The 23,145-nt window shown below is 39.6% G+C and overlaps 2 protein-coding genes and 1 long non-coding RNA gene across 19 annotated transcripts in view; all 3 read left to right on the forward strand.

Moving 5' to 3' along the window:
• Positions 1-107: 107 nt before the first annotated feature.
• Positions 108-3,847, forward strand: LOC124310275 (mutS protein homolog 5-like; the record flags this gene model as incomplete). The annotated part of the gene is made up of 11 exons (XM_046774088.1): positions 108-646; positions 730-900; positions 1,003-1,204; positions 1,317-1,518; positions 1,616-1,849; positions 1,967-2,105; positions 2,222-2,588; positions 2,741-2,953; positions 3,073-3,213; positions 3,299-3,372; positions 3,446-3,847. Coding segments are annotated over 11 exons (2,412 nt in total), but the record flags the coding sequence as incomplete, so codon positions are not given.
• Positions 3,848-4,093: 246 nt separating this feature from the next.
• Positions 4,094-23,145, forward strand: part of LOC124297566 (kinesin-like protein KIF2A) — a 50,149-nt gene continuing 31,097 nt past the window's right edge. For 2 of the 17 annotated variants that reach the window (XM_046748787.1, XM_046748798.1), the window contains exons 1-4: positions 16,331-18,270; positions 18,932-19,026; positions 20,792-20,893; positions 22,927-23,070. In XM_046748787.1, coding sequence (XP_046604743.1) covers positions 17,001-18,270; positions 18,932-19,026; positions 20,792-20,893; positions 22,927-23,070 — 1,611 coding nt within the window. In that variant the 5' untranslated portion in view covers positions 16,331-17,000. Of the gene's footprint in view, positions 4,557-16,162; positions 18,271-18,931; positions 19,027-20,217; positions 20,539-20,791; positions 20,894-20,932; positions 21,254-22,926; positions 23,071-23,145 lie in introns of those variants that run through there. The other 15 variants (XM_046748823.1, XM_046748827.1, XM_046748872.1 and 12 more) reach the window with 15 other exon arrangements.
• On the forward strand, positions 13,186-14,947 carry LOC124297755 (uncharacterized). The gene is made up of 3 exons (XR_006906663.1): positions 13,186-13,724; positions 14,138-14,201; positions 14,281-14,947. It is a non-coding gene; the product is annotated as an uncharacterized LOC124297755 (long non-coding RNA).

The raw sequence follows: 23,145 nt of genomic DNA on the forward strand, positions 1-23,145 counted from the left end.
TAACTTTTCAACCAGAGACGGCTTCAGTATTTATATATATATATATATGGGCTATAAAATTTTCTATATTTATGATATACGTATCACCAACTTAATCGATAATTTTGTTTCAGATTGTCTTGTCAATTATTTATCAAAATGGCCAGCTGGGCGCTGCGTATTACAACACTATAATGTCTGAGCTATACATACTGGAAGATATAGCTGAAAGCAATTTGAATTTTGACATGACAAATGTAATATACAGGCAATCACGGCCGAGTTTTATTATTACAACTTCAGGCATGGCTGAACCATTTTTGACGCTCTTGAAGAAATTCATTCTTAAAGAAAATGAAAATTTTCCAGTCGAAACACCGAGTTCCAATAACCGTTTCACACGACTAAAATTTAAAATAATGTCCAAAAAGGAATATGGTTTTTCTTCGTGCAATACACGAGTTCAACATTTGAAGCTAGAATTCGAACCTGATGATTTAACTGACGAAGATAGAATTTTGTTTCTCAGTTCAATAATTAACTTCAATTGTTCTATCATGATTCATGCCCTGGGATTACTTTTGAAATACCTCGACAAACATTGGAACGCAATGGCTTTGGATGCGATTGGTCAAGCAAAATTTGTGCAACTCCACAAGCTTAACTTGTAAGTAGAAGAAATAGTTGCTGAGGAATTGTATGAGCTTGATTTGTTCAGTGATTCATATTGCAACGTCTGTTTTGCTTCAGGAAAGATATCGTCATGGTAGATAACGAAACGTATAAGGGTTTGCAAATTGTCAATCCACGCCATCATCCCAGTTTATTCAAATTTGGCACCTCAAGCTCACGTAAAGAAGGACTCAGTCTTTACAGTATTCTGAATCGTTGTCAGTCTCGCCCGGGTCTTCAATACCTGTGGAAAGTATTGCTCTAATATGTAATTATGAATTTTGAGGTAATATCGTTTTGCAATAAGTGTACTTCAGTCCCCCTTTTATAATACTAATTCCTCTCCTATAGGTCAATGTTTCAACATCCTACATGTGATGAAAAAGAAATAAATGAGAGATTAGATGTTATCGAATTTTGCTTGGATCCGACAAATCAAAATATTGTCCAGAATATGCTGCCATGCTTATCCAAAATCCACCAAATAACCAAAGTAATGAACCGGCTTTCAGCTCCCCAAGCAAAATCTTCAGAATGGCAAAGATTACATAAGGTGAACTGTTAAATTAATTTTCCTTACATCGCACTGCTAAAAGCTATGTGACGTTTAATAATTTGATATTGCATATTGAAAAAATTACAATTTAATTATTTTTGCAAAATAGACACTTTGCAACATAATCCATATAGTGGATATTTGTGAGACCTGCAAAAATGTCTTGCCATTATTTACGAAAATTGTCGATAGTGCTACGGATGAAATGCATCGACTAAGATATTTTATAGAATACATTGTTGACTTTGAATCATCCAAGCGGCAAAATAAATTTGTCGCTCATGCAGGGGTCGATCCACAATTGGATCAGTGTGAGTATCATATTACACGGTACATAGTAGGAGAAAAACCAATCATTCACATGCCAATCATTACATCAATTTATTAAACAATCCACACTACTCACAGTGAATCATGAAAATCAGACGTTGCCTGAAGTCCTGAGTCTGATGGCTGAACGAGATCTGCAAGAGTTACCGGAGTTTGTAAAAGCCTGTAGTATGGTGTACCTTCCAGACATCGGCTACCTGCTAGCTGTAACACATTGGGAAAGTTCGCCTCCTGAAGACTATGAACTACCGGGCTTGGAATTTAAATTCGTGGCCAATAACATTTGTCATTATAAGAGTCCAGGTGCAGTAGGTATGCAGTATTATACTCTGACCATCTAGGTCTATGCCCTAACTGTTCACTTCCATATTTGAGTAAAAGTCAATGTATAAACAACTTTTGTTTAGCCGTTGTGTAATATCGTTCCAGAATTACAGAATACAGTTGGTGACATTCTCGAGAAGATTACCAAAAGACAGAGCCAGATAATGATGCAACTGGTCCAGTACATCACTAAACACATCAAACCAGTTATTGAGATAATAAAATACATTGCTAAATTAGATGCGTACGTATATCCACTGCACTCAGTCATGTTCGCTTAAAAGCATGAGAAATATGTAAGCACTACGATTCAAACTTGATACGCCTACGATACCCATTTATTCTTTATGAAAATTACAGGTTGATTTCTTTGTCGATAGTCGCACGTGATTTGAACTATGTGAGACCAAAAATATCAAAGTCTAAAATAATAGATATCAAGCAAGGCCGTCATCCATTACTGGAAATAATTAACTCCAGTTTCATAACAAACGACACACTTTCCTCGCAGGACAACAGTTTGATTAAAATCATAACTGGCCCCAATGCTTGTGGCAAGAGCATTTACCTCAAGCAAGTTGCACTTATCGTTTTTATGGCACATATTGGTAGTTACGTACCCGCTGAATCTGCAACTATTGGTGTTATCAAGCATATTCTGACACGCATACACTTTGCCGATACCATGGCTTTTAACGCAAGTTCGTTTATGGCTGATCTCAGACAGGTATATAATAACTTTACATTTATTTAAATTATGTAAATATTATTTTCGATGAAATTTGTTGAACCTAAGCAATAGAGGAAAATCGAGTTGGATCATTTTCATTGCAGAAATAAGCATATATTACTTTTAATGCTGTACTTAAATTTCAATAGATGAATAGAGCTGTATCTGATGCAACTTCCAATTCTTTAGTGATAATTGATGAGTTTGGAAAAGGTACTTCGTACATAGATGCACTTTCATTGCTCGCAGCTTACCTGACGGATTTCATCAATAGAGGAGCGGAATGTCCACACATGTTTGTATCAACACACCTCCATAGTGTTGTTGACTTAATACCACAGACATCGTTGGTTGAAAAACAAGTAAATAATAAGTATTCACACATACCTGCAATATTGGGTTATCATAATTTTTTTAAATTACATTTGAAGCATCGGGTAATTATGTATCGAAAGCAGCTCAATTTCAAGTGTTTTTTTAGACTTTAAATTTCCTGATCAATCAAGATGGCACAGTGGTTTTTCTCCACAAGATTACCAATGGCAATTCTGGGATGAGTTTTGCACACTCAGTTGCCGCTGCTGCTGGTCTTGAATCAAAAATTGTCGAACGTGCTCTATCAGTAACTATTATCATATTTTTTAAACTTAATTCACGTTTCTTGTCACATAATAATCATTGAGTAAACATAAACTCAACTCTTCTAGATATATGAAAACAGGAAAAAGAAGAAACCGATTCATAAACTTCAGACGCTCAGAGTTTACCAACAAGAAAAACTGTAAGATTTTGTTTTATGGATAAAATGTGAAAGTCGTTTCAATTTTTACAAATAATCTTTCATTATCTATAAGGGCTGAGAAAATCTGTAAACATCTGGTGACAGAGAAGGAGAGTGTCGATATGGATGGACTGAAATCTTGCATAACGCAAATGTGGTCCAAAAATTTTGGAAATCAATCATCAAAGGACGATACGATATAATAAAATAAATTGTATAATATCATAACACAGATTGTGTTCTGCTGATTATTTTCAACATGCGAGTGTGTACACTTGACAGTGATTCTCGTCACAAGGATATATTGATATGACGATGGAACAATGACATGTTTTCATATTTATATCATTAAAATAAAACAATAACTGTGATATTCTGTGATTGAAAAACATTCTCATAACAAAATTCAACAATCGCAAATTTATTTTATTTTCTTTCTAATTGCAGTTACAAAACATGTACTACGTGTATGGAATAAAAATATGCAAAAGTTTTCAATAATTTCATGTAATGTCTCGATGAAGAATTCGCATGGATACACTCTTTCACGCCAGCGCGCATAAGTTTAACGATGAAATTGCATAATTTCACTCCCGATTTAACTCTTACTCCGATTTCAAATGACGACGTTCTTCTCGAACAACAGTGACAGGTGCTGCCATCGTTCGGTAGATGACGAAATTCGAGAAATACAGACAGATGGTGCCAGTGGCGAGTCTCGCCGAAACCTGGCGCTCGGTGCCTTTTCGTTGTCAATAACGGACACTGGCACTTGGCAGTATCCCGGCTCAAAACCAAACATTTTCCCGTGAAATCCGCCTGTTTTCGATGTAATTCTCAAGCCAGGTAGTGACCTTGAGAGCGTTAAATTGTATCCGAAGTGTGTGTGATTATTTTCGACCGATTACATTGCCGGGTCGAATCGTGTTGTCGTCGCTATAGCACGGGCGGCCCTCTAGAATTTTGAATGCAAACGCTTTTGTAACTGTCAACCGAATAAAAGCCTCCTATGCCGGAGTCAGCTGCCGAGCCGTGATCATTTCTGACCACTGTCTCACGTTTCGCGGTGTTTTCCCTCGTTATTAAACATTTCATGGTGTATCGTGCGCGTTATTAAATGACAATGGATCACGACATGTGCAACATCGAGGCTGGTACCAGCATAAATATTAAGAGGACAGATGGTGAGTATCCTTTGACCATTTTTTCTCCTCGTGTCTTTATTTCAACCGTGCGTGGGTTTTCGGTACCTTGGCTGGCTTTAACCGGTTAATTTTGCGACCTCGTATTTCCATATTTAGAAAATCTGTTTGTTCGATCCAAATTACGATCGATCCACCCTATTTTCTACCAATTTTCCCTCAACCAGAAGCATCAAAATCCTGTTATATCTCACGTGCCGCGTGCACCTCTGGCTTTCCTTGTTTCTAGGTGTGCTTATTTTGCAAATACATGCCTAACCGCCGTCGATGCCAAAATCCTGGCTATCATCTATTCAGATTAATCTTTATTCGGTCGGAATATTATTTATCAGAGTATAACGAGAGCTGAGTTTCGAAAGTCTTTTATTCTGGAGTAAAGTAATTAATAAGTAGGCAACAGACACAGTGACGAACAATTACCTTATTATATTCATCGCAGTGATTATTCACTAGTACGCGGTTAATACACAGGTTACATATTGAAAGATTATTCAGTAACGTATCCCAATCAAATCCGGCCCCTTAAAACATGAACTAATCGTTTATGAACATTGTTTATAATTACAATTGATATACGACGGTTGCATTCCCGCCACCGATGATCATTTCTCCGTTCTTTTTTCTTTTCATCTCACGCATAGTGTTGTAATTGATTCTCTACCAACCTAATTTCACGGTGTTCAATATTACAGAGGATTACGCGTCAAAATTTACGACCAACGTCAGAAATATAATTACAAGTATTTGAAATATTTGGCTCTCGGCCATGAGTAAGAGTTTATTAACCACCACGCGATTTTGATGAAAGGCTGGGCAAAATTGTTTGTTACGCTTTTTTTTCGCCAGGTAAACTTAATCTCGCAATTACATCTTTTATTCACTAGAATGTCATTTTAATCTACTCGGTAATTATCGTCATTCCTTATCTACGGTGTAGTTTTTCAATCGAATCAAGTTTTCGCTTCCGTCACGCCTAAACCGCCGATTACCGACGGATAATTAGTTTCTCCGTCGGAGGAGGTTAACAACTTTGCAATTGAATATCTGTCTTATCAACACTGATGATGTAATCCTAAAACGCGATGAAGATAAATTTGACATGGAAAGTTGAACGAGTTCAATGCTCATATTGTTTCCCAACCATTTCTTTGTAAAAAAATGTTGCGACCACAGTCGTTGACTAATCATTCATGCGTCATATACGCGAATGTTCCGAATCCTCTTCAATTCTCGTTATATTGTCGATTGTAAATTGTGATGAATCTGTGTATTCTTGCCGAATTACTCACGTCCTTTATAAGGCACAAAGCAGTAGGATTATGCGATGATAGATTGCGCGTTGTCTAGTGCGGCGCCTCTTGAATGCACCTTCGTCACGTGCTGTAACATCACATAGGTACACACTCACTCCGGCAATGATTCTTTGCAACTAATTATACATTGCTCGCAGTTCTCGTATAGCTAGCGATGGGATAATAATTGTTCCAGGGGTAACAAAATGCTTCTGCGGTGAAGTAGCATTTTCCTTATTCGACTCCCGGAGGTGTAAATATTACAAGCAAGAGCCAATCAACATTCATATTACACTGTGAGCTGTCTTATTGGACTCTAATTTTCTATCAGATCTTCATGTTCTTCATAGTAGGTATCATTACCCGGAACCCGAAACTCTCCGTACCTAGTCAAGCTACCGCAGTCGGGATTGTAATGGAAAAGATACACAGTCTGGAAATAGCAAATTGAACGAATCACGTAGCTTACGTTTGTGAGGGGGGAAAAAAACGAATCAATGGAAACAATTACATGTAAATTTCTTTTAATCCTCCAATACAACTAACTATACACCCGGCCCCGACTCTAGTGCAATACCTAATTCAGTCTAGGATTATCCGAGGTTTCAATGCGGCGCGGAACATCAATACTACATCGTAAATGGACGTAAATCAATGATCGTAATGCAACCGTGCGTCATTTAAGCAGCATGTCATAGGTCTCCATCACCGACGAGGGTTGGGCAGGAGTTGTTTGATGCATTTGTGGAAAATTACTCTTCGGCAAGGTGTGAACGTGCCGGCCATCAACAAAACAATGCGCGTACGGGCATTCCGTAAGATCGTCATAATTTTGGTTGGCCGCGTTGTGCGGAACACGCTCTCGCAAAATCGTTTAAATAGCGCTCATAGCGCGAGAGTTTATCCGTTTACTTTACTTGTGCTGCTCCGTCCGCCGCACGTTGTCGAATGACTCACTCGAAGAGTAGTCGCCAAGAAAGGAGAGGGTTTGCTAATAACCTTTGCGTATGGGTGTTACGAGTTACATGTGTGCTCACACGTAGCTCTCTGTACCTGAACGAATACATCGCTGGGCCAGAGTCTGGTCCCCGATACGTGTGCATGGGCGAAGTTGCGTGTGGCCCTCGATGTATATACGTCCACGTGCACAACTATCCAAAGGCTACCGGGTGATGCGAACGAGAGAGACCGCTGGCAAAGATCTAGAGATTGTTCGTGCAAAATGTGTCGCTTTGTTTGCAGAATTCGATAAAGAAAAACGGGACGGTTTGATCAATGCTTGCGACACGGCGTTGATTCGTCTTTCGTATTATTATTATTTTTTTCTCTTTGCTCGCGTTCCATTTGTGTCACGCATTTCCGACTGTTACCATTCAAAAATTTTACTATATATATCCGTATTCTAGGCATATCACGCATTCGCAATTCCGGTTAACTATTATACGAGTTCGAAGAACCGATTCATATCTGCAGGGAAAATAAGGAGCTGTGAAAACAGCCGGGTTAGACAATTCATGCTTATCTCCCCGTAATCTTTCTTCGTGCTAATTAATAAGTGGATTATTTTTGGCGTAGAGGATAGTACTTGAAATTAATTGGTAAATCGACGACATGCCTACAACCTTTCCTTCACTCTGTTATTATTAAATTCCTACCACATTGTATTATTCCTTCGACAAACGATAACTCCAGTCGTTAGCTAGTGGATATTTTGGTATATACATCGATTATCCTTGAGATAAATATGATTTAGGCGGCTGTTCATTATTGGATGAATGTCAAGAGCGCGCCGTGCTTAATCGCTTGATAGTCGTACACACGTAGTACAAGAGATTTGAAATAATGTTTCCAAGGTATTCCCTTTATTTCTACCACTTTTCAAGTTCGTGCATAACTTCGATTGACAAGTTGACAATACGCACGTTCCAACTTCACTTCTTAAGTTGCTACACCGTAAAGGTAAATGGGTGTTTTGGTGAGCCTTACAAAAGTCGGTGATGGTTATTTGAAAACTCGGACATTTCTTGCTTAATTCAATTTTATTTACTTTTTACGGAATACAGGTAAAGTTCAACGTGACACCGAAGAACTGTATACGGGAGTTCTTGAATTTCGCCTTTGATAAATCCTGGCAGTCTTCACTTTTTGACAATGCCCGCATTAGGCCTGGACATAAGTATCGACTTTCACTCAAAACACCCACGAGCCACGCGTTGACTGGCGGGCTTCTCAGCTGACCACCAATTGAGTCGAAATTACAAACTTATTTTCTTGAGCATGCGGTCGGCGGTATGACGGCTACGTATTGTCAAACATATATCTTATATGTATGCGTGGGTATATTTTTATTGATTCGTTCATTCCTAAATATTGCGCGCGCCTTGTTTATACGCAATAAAATATATGACGATGAAGTTGGTAACGTTATTGTAACGATTCACGTTTCGGAAGAAATCGTTATTTCGCAATTTTAGGAACGTCTGACGGTGCGGTAAATTATAACAAGGAAAAATGTATTCATATTTTGAAAACTCAATTACCTCGGTTACTATAAAATTACGAAACAGTGGTTTCTACCCCCACAATTCGTTACGTTAGCGTTACTGACTTCTTTTAAATACATATCTCGTTATACGGAAAAATTTATCTTATCACACTCTACGCCAGTTGACTAATATGCACGTAGTTACATCCTTGAATATTAATCATTATGTGAAACTCTGATTTTTTATCGTTAATATAATCTGCACTGCTTCACGACGATATCAAACACCGAAATGTATATTACTCTAGTTGAATAAATTCGATGAGTTGCTCATCAGATTTAGGTTTTTTTTTCTTGGTATTTCTATAAAGAGAAAGAATTAACTTATCTATTAACGAATAAGTCGTTTGCAATGACACGCTTATGCTTTAGGAATACCAGGTAGTTTTTTTTTTTCTTTATTTCTTCCTCGAGAACGTTTTGCCAATACCCACGATGAAACAGTTTCGATAAATCGTTACCGTGGAACCTGGTGAATCGTGCGGCGTGCTTTTAAATTTATATAGGCGAGGCCGTAAACGTTGAGCTTACTTCCGGCGTTGGCGTTACGGATGCGGTTAAACTTCGATTGATCCCGTTTGTGAAAAAAAAATGTAGATATCTATATTCGGTTCGAAACATCGCGCACTCCGCAACATGCCAAGATCGATAGAACGCGAGAAGCTTGAATTATAAATCCAGCTTGAATTATAACTTCACTATTGTTAACGTTCACACTGGTGGGAAAAAAACATTTCCATTCAAAATGTCAGTGGGACAATGTTGCGCGATTCGTTGTGAACTACACTGTAGGCCCAAGCACTGATTAATCGTTATTAATATCAACTCGTCGTCTTGTTATCTGGCTCTCGAGTCTAATCGATCGAAGTAATCTCATTCCAACCTTTTATTATCCACGCAGTAACATTTCATCTCGGTTTTTCTTAACAGCCCTTATTTTGGTATCCCCGCAGTAATTTCTCAAGCGGGGAAGTGGTGAAATTTCTTTTAATTCTCAAGAGCAGGGAATTATTTGAAACTGTTTTAACCGGCGTTCTATTTTAAATGTAGCATATAGAGCATGAAAGACATAGGCCGGATAGTTGAGTACCAGGAAAGTACTAAAAATAGATGGAACACTGTGCACATGCGTTCGCGGTGGACAACAAGTGGAATACGTGCGATCGTATTAAGGTCTCTCCTTAATTACTCGTTTAAACATGTTCTTGGGGCTTGCCTTATATATCTGTAGCTACACCTGCAGCTGATAAATCGGCGTTGTTCTCAAATTACAATTAATTTTCATCGTGCATACTTACCGCTAGTTTTTTCTCTCTCCCCTATTCAATTTTCCAGGAGTGTAAACGTAACACGCAGCTCGTCAAACGTCGGCTAATTAGCTCCGGTATACGTATAGTACATACGCTATAAGCATAGCTGAAGTTACCCAGAGAGGAAGAGACACGTGTAGGTGTTGCCGGCCTGCCCTTTTTTTCTTATCTTACAAATATTTCTAATTCTATACGTATATGTTTGCGCTTCCTGGTCCAACGCGTCGAGAATGAATCGTATTTATTGCAAAGACTGTGCCTGTACAACGGTATTCAGTAATTTATTAGAACTGTTATAGCGAAAAGAGAAGAAAAAATAAATATCTCACTGTGACAATATCAACAAAATCCATTTATCATTCACGATTTCGCGAAGCGTATCGTAATATGTGAAAGCTGAAACTATAATGAAGATAAGCCTATAGAAATTTTGTGAGATCGATGTTATACTCGTCAAATAAGGATGCAACGGTATTTTGCAAATCGTCGTGGGTATTTCTGAAAAATGTATAATGCTTGTTAACGAAAAAATTATAATGGATGAAAGAAATGTTACGTATAGGAATGATCTCGGCATCATGGCTCTGTCCTTGCTATACTCGGAGTAAGCGATTGCCTCGTCAACACGTGGGCGATGTCACCTTATAAGGTCGGGTATCCTTACGGCGGCACCGAACGACCTAGACAACTTTGTCCGAGTTTATATATCAGGCCTCGATGATTGCATATCTGGTTTAAAACAATTGTCGAAAATCAGGCAAACCATCCTCATTCTCCGAACAGCGTCGTAGCCGTCACCGTACTTGAACGACTATCTTACACTACTATAATGTATTTTGACGATTATACCGTTGAGAAAAATTTTATCAAAAAGTAATAAATATTTATCACTACCCAATAAATATCGCGTCACTAATTGAGACAGGTGTATACTTATAGCAGCTTATAATTGCAAGCAATAAACCAATCTATAGGTATAATTCAATGTTGTAATTAAATCAGGATCAAACCGGACGAAAGATAATCTACGACACCGAAAAACGATGATTGAAAATTAAAAACTATTATTATATGCACTAATACCGTCGTTGTGTTCGTTTAGAAATCGTACAGCGATGTTGATGAATTTGGTCTGATTACAGTGATCAGTTCAGTTAGTGGGTACTGGTTCAAGTTTATCCTGCAAAATGTATTTTCATGTTTTATAAGCAAAGCGGCAAAGCGAAGCTTTGAAACAAGAAATTGAAATAAAAGAAAAACTGCCTGAGAATTTCGAGCGATCTACTTCATCCGTAAACTAGGTCTGTCGTACGAGAGGATTCTGTATAACGCGAACAGCTTGCTTTCAAAGTCGCTTATTGGCTCGGTGCCAACTTTTAATCCAATAACTTTATGTCACATCTTACACAAATGTCCACACATACACCGATGAGCTTATAACCATACGTGCGTACGCTTAGCGTGCGAAGTGACACATCGCACACCAACAATACCATTCCAGTTGAAAATCAACCCACCGCAAAAAAAAAAAAGCTCGCGAGGCTTTTGCCGTTGACCCGCGAATAACAGAAAAAGTGGGAAGAAGAAAATTCCGTAGATACGGAATGGAAACGAAACCCTCTGTACGAGATATTGAACACATTCGAGATGTAAGAATACGTCATTAATCATTGGTAAGTTGCGATACTGACCGCGGATTGTGTTTGCATAACACGTGGAAGAAAGTTGATTATCAAATCAATGAGACTCTCCGGGTTCATCGTAGGACGTCTACTTATTCTCTTTCCGCCAAGAAAGATCGTAAAATTGTTCAGATACGAAGAGATGATTTTTATGTATAGTCGAAGGGGAAAGATAAGCTTGCGAATTCAACGTTTGCACGATAATGTTGCAGATGACCGTCGATAGAAGGCTAAACTCTACAAAACAGTCTTCGAATATTAGCCAATTGAATTTGTAACCAAGGGCAGTGGATGTTTATAAACTGCGTGAATTAAAGCTTATACATTGCAACTTTACCGAGAGATCATCTCATATATAGTCAGAGAATTATCTCATAGAGAGTTGGAGCAAGGTCCTTCGCCTGGATTTTTCTCATCATCTCTCCTCTCTCTTAATTACGTCATTGGCAAACAGATCATACGGCGCAAGAACGCAAGCAGGAGTAAACTCATTAGCAAACCTAGAGACCAGCCCACATGAATTACATGTTGCTGACACGTGTTGTTCCTTCCTCCTCTTCTATCTACACCAACACTGCCATGCTGATGGATTTTCGTCGTTGAATATTAAGCAAGAAACGCGCTTCTTTATCGGTCAGATCGGTCGGTCTGTAAATCTTTGTGGATCCCCTCATTACCGACTGAGTAAAAGAAAATGATAAACGAAACTGAATGAGGTGGAGAAAGACAAAAATTAAGTCAAGAGGTAAGACGATACATCTAGCAACTAGCGACTCGCTCGGTACGACTGGCGAACTTATTCATTCCGTAGAACGGATCAAGATTCCCAATTTTTTTTTTTCCAGCCATTAACACCTTGTAGCCCCTTGTGAAATTTCTGTAACAAACTAAATAAGATCCTACAAAATCCATACAGAAGGTATTAATGACAAGTCCTTAAATGCTATTTATTTAAAAATTTACGATTTTGTGCTACAAGGGGTTAAATCATTTGAATTTTTGTTACTATGTAACATTGAGAGAACGCCACGTTTTTAGTTCAAGTTCAATTAGAGACCCCATTTAAAACGGTCTAATTACCGTGACTGATCTCAAATTGCGAGGGTAATTGCTTGCAATTATTGGCCAAATTAACGAATCTCCCTTACATACCTTATACCTTAACACGGCGTGATTAATTTTATCGGAACATTCATTTGCGCTGCAATCTCAGGCAAACTATAGCAATCAATTAGATATCTCCTCGTCTTCGTCGTCTCACCGCATCGATCACGCATGAGTTAAATTAGCAGAGCTTATATTTCGCCACTATTTTTCACTCTTTCCTATACATGTCCCTAAGCAATATCGGCCTAGGTAATCCTTATACATTCATTCTGATCCGTTCATCATGCCAAATAGCGCATCTGTTCATCTCTGCGTTCGCCATCGCTCCATACGTGTACTTGATCGTTACAAACGTATTGCTGAATTTTTTTTCGAGTTCCTCTAGAGTACCGTAGTAGTGCATATGTGTGACGATCGTTGCTGCAATGGTATAACTGCAATTCCTACACTTCGATGTGTTATTCATTACTCGAACATGAAATATTTAATAAATATAACCCAGCAGCGTGATATTCACGTTAACTAACGTACCGTCAGCCCAAACAGTGGTGACGAAGTAGAATTTCGTCGACTGGTAGCTCGGCTTAGCTCAGCTCAGCTCTCGTGCGGAGGAATCGAGCGAATGATGAAAATAAATGTCAAGGATCGAACGCAAGTCCTAAATATGGCCGTCGTTTCGTGCGTCCGTAAAAGGCAGTACCGGTGAATATTTCAAGGAGAATTCAGGCACGATTCTCCTCGACGCGTTTACGCAGACTTTAGTCCGCCGTTTATATTTTGATTCGTAAAACGGGCTTAGATCTCTTATACCACAGTTCGCAGAGCATCGCAGATTCCCATGGATTTACAGTTGTGGTTTTCGTAGAGTGAATTTTAATTACGTATACGTTATGTACCGTGAGCCTTCCACGTTCGAATTTTGAGGCGTGTGTGTGTTCGTGTGCGTGTATGTTCTACGCGTTGCGAACGGTTCGTCGCGCATCGTCGACTGGGAATTTTCTAGTCCTTTTTTATATGTTCTTTCTGGGTTTTATTTTATTTTTTTATTTTTTTTCTGTTCCTTTTTTCTCTTTCTTTTAGGTGCAGTCGACGAAAACGTTTGTGTGTTTGTTGTGCCTTTGCACCGCTTGATAGATCACGGACAGGATGCTACTGGTTAAATTTAATGCATCATAAAGCGACTGCGGTCCCTCCAAACAATCCAATTGTCAATTGTAAATAGGTTATGCACGGTAATTCACCATTGGAATTGAATTTTTTTCAAATATTTTATCCATCTATAACAGACCTCGGTGTCGAATCCATTTCTCACGTCAATTTCACATCACCTTAATTTATTGAAAATGACAATGAGTACAGTATTCTTCCGCGATTCTTCGTCTCACGGTTCAAAAATTGGATTCATCCAGCGAGAAAGACAGGATTTCGAATATCCATTGTTTATAGTTTTATATCTCAAGAAATGATCCATTTATTACGTAACGCACCTGAATGAGACTGTAATTTTACTGTAACAAACCTACGGAATCACAGTGTCCCGAAATATTGGTTCAATCGCGATGTACAAGTTATTCGTTAACACAGTTATTCGTTTTCATTTATTTTTTTACTCGTACTCTGCGTTCAGGTTTATCCATGTCATTGTACAGTGTCGATAGATTAGATTGTAGAACGTAAAATCAAAACGAAGGGTTCGGCTCTTTCTCTCTTCTCATTATTACACACTTGACATGGTTTTCCTCCTTTGGTTACTCATAATTTCGCTCTTAGATCCCATAATAAAAGAGATAGTTATGTAAGAACGTGTAACGAATATACCGAGATAGGGCGAGAGCTCTTAGAGATGATGCTCTTGAAGCTTAACCAAGTGTTTCTTACAAGTGTTCTTGCTTGTAGGTACTATCATTTTTTCCCCTTACAATACCTACCGTATTATATAGATGAGTAACTGTATTATTATTGAATAATATCTACCGTCCCAGCTGTGGAAATGTTTTCCAGGCGAAAGTTAACTACTCCGAATTTAGGCGTCGTCTGGATTTAGTTTCCCGTACGAAAATAACCCGTCGAATGAGAGAAAAATAATTCTTTCTCTCGTTCTCGAATGGAGCGGAATCGCACAGGCTCCCTGGCGGTCACGTGAACAACGTGAATTCTAAAATACAGGAATAGAAGTAATTGCAAAAGACGAGAGGGGAAGTGTAAGAAAAGTGGTAGAATGAAGAAAAAAATATCTTCACACCATTCTTAAGGTCTCAATTGTACTTTGAACTTCTCAGATCAGTGAGTTGATTCTTCGCGGTCAAGGCGGACAGATCGCTGCGTCTGTCAAGACTCTTCTAAACGTTTTCTGCCGTATATCTATACACACGCGAAGCTGCTTGTTGAGTGTAGCAGGGGTGACTTATAGCTTGGCTAGGGTGACCCGCCCGTTGCCAAGGGGGTGAAGGTCGAGGCTGACGTCAATTTTACGGCTTCCTCTGCTGGGATCATAATTTTTTTTGTACCTATACTACAATAATTGTGTCCGTCAATCCGAATCCGAAAGTTGTAATTTTTCAAAGATGAAGTCATTGGTCACCCGTTAGTCGTGGTTTGTCTGAGAAGCCGCAAGACCTTTTTTTCTGAAAACGCAAGATATTTTACTTCAGTAGTGGTATCGTGGCTTTGAATTCTGATCTTGACGATGTCCTTGTGGTCAAAGGTCTCTCCTCGAAGCTGAATTCCGTGATGTCGTGAAGAGCACTGATAAGTTACACCTTATACAGCAGACAACCTCGATGAAATCAATAAACCGTTGCGATCGACGCACCGTAGTTTGCAACATTTAGCCTTGAATCCTAAATTTTGCATTTTTGTTGTTTTTTTTTTTTATCATTGGCAATATTCGAAACTCTGCAGACGTCCGATAATTAAACGCGAATTAATTGCGAGGTAGACAAAAAGGAAAAAATATGGACACTCCGAAGTAGGAAGGGGGGAAAAAATACCATCATCGATTATTTATACGGTTGAACCTATTTTATGTTCTCGAATACCGAGTGAGCTCTTCTCTTCTTACCCGGTTCCAGCCGATAGAACAATGCCTGTCAATCTATCTCACTTCTCTTTTCGTGCGCCACCCACGCGCGTTTCAATACCGGCCAATTGATCGCTGCGTGTATTCTTTCGTACGCTATCCCAACACACGTACCATACACACTGCACCTATAAACGCCCTGTTATACACGTACGTTAAGTAGCAGGGGATAAACGTAATACGCGGACTGCAGCATCGTGTGCAACGCTCTTACACGTCTGGACATTTTTATGTATTTTATTCTTAGCTTTAACTAGAAATTAACGGTGAATTAGTTGCCGCTAATGTGTGTCATTATCGACGTCTCGCTAATCAATGGGAGGGCATGTTCGTTGGGTTGAAATCGAGGCTTGACTGAGTAACTCAGTCTCAAGATTAGTCACGGATTCAACGGACATCACGGACGCTGGGTCCAGTCAATCCTTCGTTTTCTTCATATTGAAATTCAATATCCGAGGTTTTATGTTTCTCCATACCCGCGATGTGGCTCTCGTACAGTGGAATTGAAAAGTTCTTCACAGCAGCTCGCGTCGAGATCCTTGAGTAATTCTCGCCTCTGCTATTATAATACCCATAGGATGTTTTCTCAGGCTTCTTCTCGAGCGTATTCTCCTGAGAGGCGAGAGCTTGAATAATAAACTTAATTGCAGATTCTATAAATTACAGTGATTCGTGCGTATAAGTAATTGAAAGAAGAAAAATTGTCATTGCAGAACTTTCGATATTATTCCGCAACTCGGCGAGAAATTACGAACCCGACTGTATTGTCCGAAATTTTTTAACCACGAAATCGAGAAGGATATATCTTTCAGTATCGTAAAACTCTTCGGCCATGCACGAAAGATGATTGCGTAATGCGGATAAACACTGTGCACACACGGACGACACAGGCTTGAAAATACAGGGACGGGTCTTGCGCGCCAAGCGTAAAGGAAGCTCTGAATAATAAATACGTTTATGAATCGGTTGGTATAGAGGATGCTGTCAGTTGATTGCTCGCTCCTGAGCTGATACGAAGCAATTGACGGAGCGCAAAGTGGTTCATCGGTTATTTTTTTACTCCTAATTTTTATCCCTTTTCTACGTCAATCGGTGACAAGTTGTGACGTTTTTTGCGTATCGGTACAAGGACTGCGAGTTGTGCCGTCAAAGGCCTGACGTTGGCAGCGTGCGAATGTCCAGAATTGTGTTCACCGGTTGTAACGAACTTCAGTCGTCTTTCAGGCGATACATGTGAAAATGTCACGGGAAGAACTTGACCAGCGATGTCAGCTACCGTAAGATTAATCGCACACAGTAGCTGACGCAGCGAACACAGACAATAATGCCGATCATCATGAAGACTGTGAAGTGAAAATCCTGTTGCCAAGAAAAAAATTATCAGCTTTAAGGACATCCCGGCACCCCCGGCATGGGTTGGTTGACACAATGCGTTTGTGGTGCTCGGAGCGCCGGCTCGGAACCGGATGTGAGGCAGAAAAGCGCGGGAAAACGTGGGAAAAAGAGAAAAAACAAGAAAGGGGAACAGAAAAATGCCGCTGGGTCGCCAAATGTCAATCGAAACGCCATCGCGATCGAACCGGTGGCCCAGAGCACAGAGCTAAATTCTTCAAACCGGGATGAAGCTGTCCTGAAGGATGCGGGTCATGTGTCGAATAATCGACACGTGGATGTCGAGGCCGGTATCAAAAATTCTGAAAAGTTGTCAACGCCGGATAAAAAGTGTGAAATAGTTCATGAAAACAGTGAATTTGCCGCGGAATCTTCGTGCAGTAATTTCTCATCGTCGATCGTTGACCATGAAAAATATATCACCGACGATCCTTCTTTCGAACGGATTTCATTAAACTTCGATCATGATCCTGGAGCGGTAAGACCGAAACGCTGGAGTATTCACGGCACAGACACGAACAACGGAAACGTAGGAAACCTTGGCTTGAGGTATTTTAAAAAGACGCCCCAATCCACCGAGAAAAATACCGTGTCTGCAGTTAAAAAATCATCCACCAATGCATCCAATAAGAACAAATTTAGCACGACAAGTACGAAGGGGGATCATCGCTTCGGTTTTCGCACCGTCAAAGATATCGACCTGCAGGACTCGCGCCAGGCGACGGAGGGCGTTTCTACTGCATTAGGAAGTGTTGACAGAAAATTAGGACTTTCTTACGTTGTACTGAATAAGACGGAGGAATCGTCGAGGAACGGTGATAGTACGGGAATGGTACCATTCTCGGGTGACTCTGACGTGGGAAATTTTGAACGAGCCTACGTCGTTCTGCCTGAAATTGAACGCGACAAGTCAGCGGAATCTAATGATCCGAATCAGAAGCAGCGACGTACTCTACAAAACCCGCATCGCGCAACTATGCCGATATCGAGGCTGCCCCGGTCGAAACCAAACGTCGTTAAGAAATCGTCGGACTTTCCGGAAATCCAAACGAACAAGTATGGATTTCGGCAACCTGCTGGAAGTCCAGTCACTACGCCGGTCACGGAGATCAACCGAAGTAGGAACTCGTGCAGCTTCGAAATTCCCTGGTTCGATGATAAAACCGTCACCAAGAAACCGCGTCAAAGTAAAATCTTGAAACCTCAAGAGGTACCAAAGATCGCAACGAAAATTAAGGAATCTAATGAAACGGCTCTCGCTAACGAACGATTGAAGGAACACGGAAATGGTAAATTAGAATTGCGACCGACATTGATAGCGGTTTAGAGGCGTAAGAAACCCGGTCATAAGTTGTAACATAATTAGGTGCTCTTTTACAGATGCTTGTAGCTACGTGCATTAAACCAAAGTTTATAATAGTAAATAATATTTGAAAACTTCGTTTTTACATTGATTTGCTAACGTTACATCATTGTACCAGAGCAACGTATACGGAAATTGAGTATTATTTGTTTTACCACCAAAAATTCAAACGTTTTTTAATCAAATTTTTATAATTTCAACCGAGTTGCCGTTCCATATTTGCCAAGCACGCAATAAATGCAAGAATATTCTATTTATATGATCACTTTCATACCGTGGAAATTTTCAATGACTGGCACAACTTAGGGGATTACCACTTAGGTTATACTGGCCAATTTTGGACTCGCATCGCAATGGCGAACTAGACAAAATTAGATCTTATAACCATTGTGAGTGACAGGGCAGAAAATAAAGAGTTCACACCCACGCGATGGCTGACTTATTGGCTCAATCGTACATTAAACTGAATTGAAATTGATTCAGGAAATTGTTGCTCGTTCATTTCTTATGCACTGTTAGAAACAATTTTTAGTTACATACGCGAGTTATACTACTAATGTCTTTATGCTTTTTTCTTAAATTTTCAGGACGCGTTCACTCTGCTATCGTGTCTGGGGTCAACTGGGAGCAACGGAGTGTCACTGTCGAATGGTTTGAGAGAGGAGAGACCAAAGGGAAGGAGGTTCGTCATTGAATAAATATTAATTATAATTTTTGTTTGCTTAAATGATCGTTGAGAATTTTTCATCTCCGTTCGGTAACCAAAGCAAAGAACGCAATTTTAAAATTGTACGATTGAATATTCTCCAACAATAAGTAAAAAAAAAAAAACCTTCGAGATGTGTCAAAGTAAGATCTACACTATACGATACTGTTAACAATTTGAGGTTGTGATGATAGAGCAAGTTAAAAAAGCACCTTTATACAATCTCGTGCGAGGATCCTAAATCGTTTTTAAAGCAAGAAGTCGCTAACAATTTCCCAATGGGCAAACTCCTCCGTCTACTTGTAAAGTTACAGCACACTTTGCAGAATGTACAAATCGATACCTCGAGTCGCACGGTGAGTATCAACGTGTTAAACCTTTGTCCGTAATCCGAAGAAAAATTCCATTCAGTCTGGTGAGCATTTCTGCAGCAGGTAGCTTCCACGGTTCATGAATTGCGATACGATGTAAAACGAACGATAACTCTCATTGAAATTTCCACTAAACGTATAACTATCCCAGCTCTGTAAAGCGACGTAGGCGAATCGTACAATTCGCTAGAAAGGTAAGCTCGGTCATTAGCATCTTCGCTTGAGAATAGCCCGAATGCTTAAAGTTTAACAGAAGTGACCCAGATTAGCGCGATTGTGAGACCTTTGACACACCGCAACGACGTAACACCTCGTCGAACATACTTATTGTTAGACCCTGCCGGTTGAATCGAGGTGTTCCCTGCATTTGCTACAGTTACTTAACTCCCCGACGCAATTACGTTGATTAACGATCAGTTTAACACCGAGTATACCTTATAGCTACCACGTTTGTGGATTCGGAAGCATTCCGTCGGTGATCATTCTCCAGGCGGCAACGCAGTGTTGTGAATTAGGTATTCGAACTAGTTTTTCAACTTTATAAAAACGGAAATACCTTCGTCAAAACGGTTACCGTTTCCTTTTTTGCATTTTCCTTTTAGCCTAACGCGTAAAATCGATTAACTAATTTCTCTGCTTCTCGACGAATTTCTTGGAAAATCTCCCTAGGTCAGGTCATGGTTCTGGAGCTATTTTCTACCCTAATCTCATTATGCAATGACGAAATGGCGAGACCGACCTGTATTGCGATTGGGAACACAGCGGTCTATTTTCGACAGGCGTCGAGCGTTTGAGTTGGTTCCGAGGCCGTAACCCGTCAACATCTCGGATTCCCATCAATTCGCAGTCATTATTCAAATCGGTTTGAATTACTTTTCCATCGGTTGCGAATAACTTTTAATCGTTTATTCGGTGTCGCGATACAGGAGAGGACGAGAATAAAGAAAAATAAAAATAAAAAATCCGGCTTAACAACCGATGTTATCGTTTATATATTGACATGTAATTTGAGAACGCAAACATTTCGGGAGTGCATACATTTCGGTCGAGAGTGCGTTACTTCGAGGTTTAAAACATGTTTAAAATGTCTCCCCAGAGCATGATACCGCGTAGAAAGGTGGGGATTGTGTTATTTAAACTATAAGCTTCGGTCGTGTTTAATTTTAAACAATCGGAGATACGTCTTTCGGTATTGGGTCGTTGCCCTTTCGAGTCCGTAAAACAGCACGTGCTTTTGTTTAATCTTGTTTTTTTTCACAGATCTCTCAGTATCGGCAAATCAGATTTGACGGTTCTTTGCAGCGAATTACATTTTTCTACAACGCGTTCCTTGCATGCCTTTTTATCTCGAAGCATTTTTATTATTCCAGGTGGAAATCGATGCGATTTTGGCTTTAAATCCAGAGTTGGTACCGAAAACGATGGGCCCACCTCCGCCAGTGAATAATCACATGATGCCTTCTCGTAATAAGGTGAGGTTTTATCTTTCGCCTTTTTACGCCTCTAAAGTATTATAGCATAAATGAAAAATGATCAACAATGAGAATCGCTGGTTCGTTACGACTAACGAAAAAAAGCACCAACTATCGTTTATTACGTCAAAATAAATGGTCCGAAAAGTTTGCAGCAACTTGACATTTCGATGAGGATTTCCGTACCGGAGACCGTAATACTATTATACTCGTAGCGTCGCTGGTTTATTATTGACTCGCCGATAAATTTTGTTGACGTGTTGCCATAGCGATAGGGCTAACCTCCTCGGCTCACATGAAAGAATTTACATTCGTGCTTCGATATTTCGCCTCATGTTCCAGTATTTATTCGTCTTTCAGGTAGAAACTTCCTTTTTAAACCTTGTATTAATTACCGTTATCTGTCGTTTAACACGTAAAATCTCGTGTATATTTTTGCAAAATGCCAATCGCACCGTCTATTGTTATTTTGTAATTTGATACGACAGTGACTGTGTTCGACGCGTCGTACAATATTTCGTATTAGCTCGATTCAGCAGTGCAGTTTCACAGTAAATTTTAATCGTTCGAATTCTGAAAATTCTTGTGTAATCTTCGACCCCAACATTCATTTACTTCTCATCTTAATCACGCGTTTTAAGTTTGTTCAAAGTGTTTCTTGCGCGTGCTTTTCGTCTGGACCAACGCGTCCAAAAGCAAAGGCCATTAAACTCCCAAGTCTCTGCAGTCTCAATTACGCGTACTTTGCTGCAGTTACACACTGTCAACCGTTTAAACTCGCATTCAGATCAATCATATAATACATGATGTGCCTCTTTCAAAGGTGACAATTTTTTCATTCATTTCGTTACCAGAGGGAGAGCAAATGCTTGACGACACGGCGAAATCGTTACGCAGAATGAACTATTTATTCTCTTGGGTACGTGATGAAACTCACAACTTTCAAATATCGTCTAAAATATTCCCATGATTATTCAACGCAGCCAATCGAATGCCGGTCTTAGATTTGCTCACGCTATTTCAGGCTTCGAGCTGCATGGTGTCAATAAGTAGAGTTCCGTTGACTACGTTCGATATAACATGCGAGAGTATGTAGAAATATGTATACAAATATGTGTGTAATGCGTTATGTAGAATATTGGCAGTGTCGCACATGTGAATTACGGCTAGACGACGAAACGCATTTGTCGAAGGAGGTTCTATTAAAATTTCTTCGACGTTGTTTTTTTGTTTTTTTTTTTTTTAAACATTCCGCAATATACTCCTTGAATTGCGGAATCTACTCGTATACTTGCGAAATTGACATATTTCCTTGGTTACTGTATGCGATATCATTTTCCAAGGTTACGCAGGTCGTAATGTACGCGCCTATACATGGCACAACGTGTTATTTATGTTATATTGATTCTACAGGTGTGTGACTACATAATAATTTAAGTTGATCGAGGAATATTTAATTCGGTGATATAGCATTGTCGCTTTCTGTTAATCAGATATTATTCGACCCCTGACTTCGAATCCAATTACTAACAAAATAATTTTTCTTTCTTGCCTATCATACGTGGACGCTGGACTCAACTTGGTCATCGGCAATGGATCATGTCCTGCTGGAAATCGGAAAAAAAACCCACCTCGACAACCCCGTTACATTGTTTTACCACGAAATATTAATTTACTATTCTTTGTACTCTCCATCCGTATCTCCTCCGATCCTCCGCCCTCGTGATCGTAATTTTATTTTCGTAATTTTTCATCCATCTTTTGATCGATTCGTATTTGATTTACTTTTTTTCATATATATATATATATATAACTCTCTGCTTGAAAAACTGTTTGCACATTCAATATTCATATATTTCATTTAATGTTATTTCGTGAAATCTTATCGTCCAATGTTCTTTCACTTTGTTTGCGTCAACTATTCGTTTAAATTTGGATTATTCTTCTTTGCGACCGACTTTAATATCACGATTTTTTCTTACCCTAATCGATGCGCCGGAAATTGAACGAAAAAAATAAATAAATAACACCAGGACTCTTCCGGTGAGGAGGACGACGGCGTTGACGAGTACGAAAACCAGGATGAAGGCTCGCTCGGACGTTCCGGTGCTCAACAAACCACGAGAAATGGTCTTAGCTCGGCAACCCTGCCTGTACGAGTTACATCTCGGCTTTCGGTAACGCGCACCCCAAAACACCATCAACTCCTTCTCTCGCCCTCACCTACGACCCTGACATTGTTCCCAACCTTG

The sequence above is a fragment of the Neodiprion virginianus genome, chromosome 1, assembly GCF_021901495.1.
Source record: "Neodiprion virginianus isolate iyNeoVirg1 chromosome 1, iyNeoVirg1.1, whole genome shotgun sequence".
NCBI classification, from domain to species: domain Eukaryota; kingdom Metazoa; phylum Arthropoda; class Insecta; order Hymenoptera; family Diprionidae; genus Neodiprion; species Neodiprion virginianus.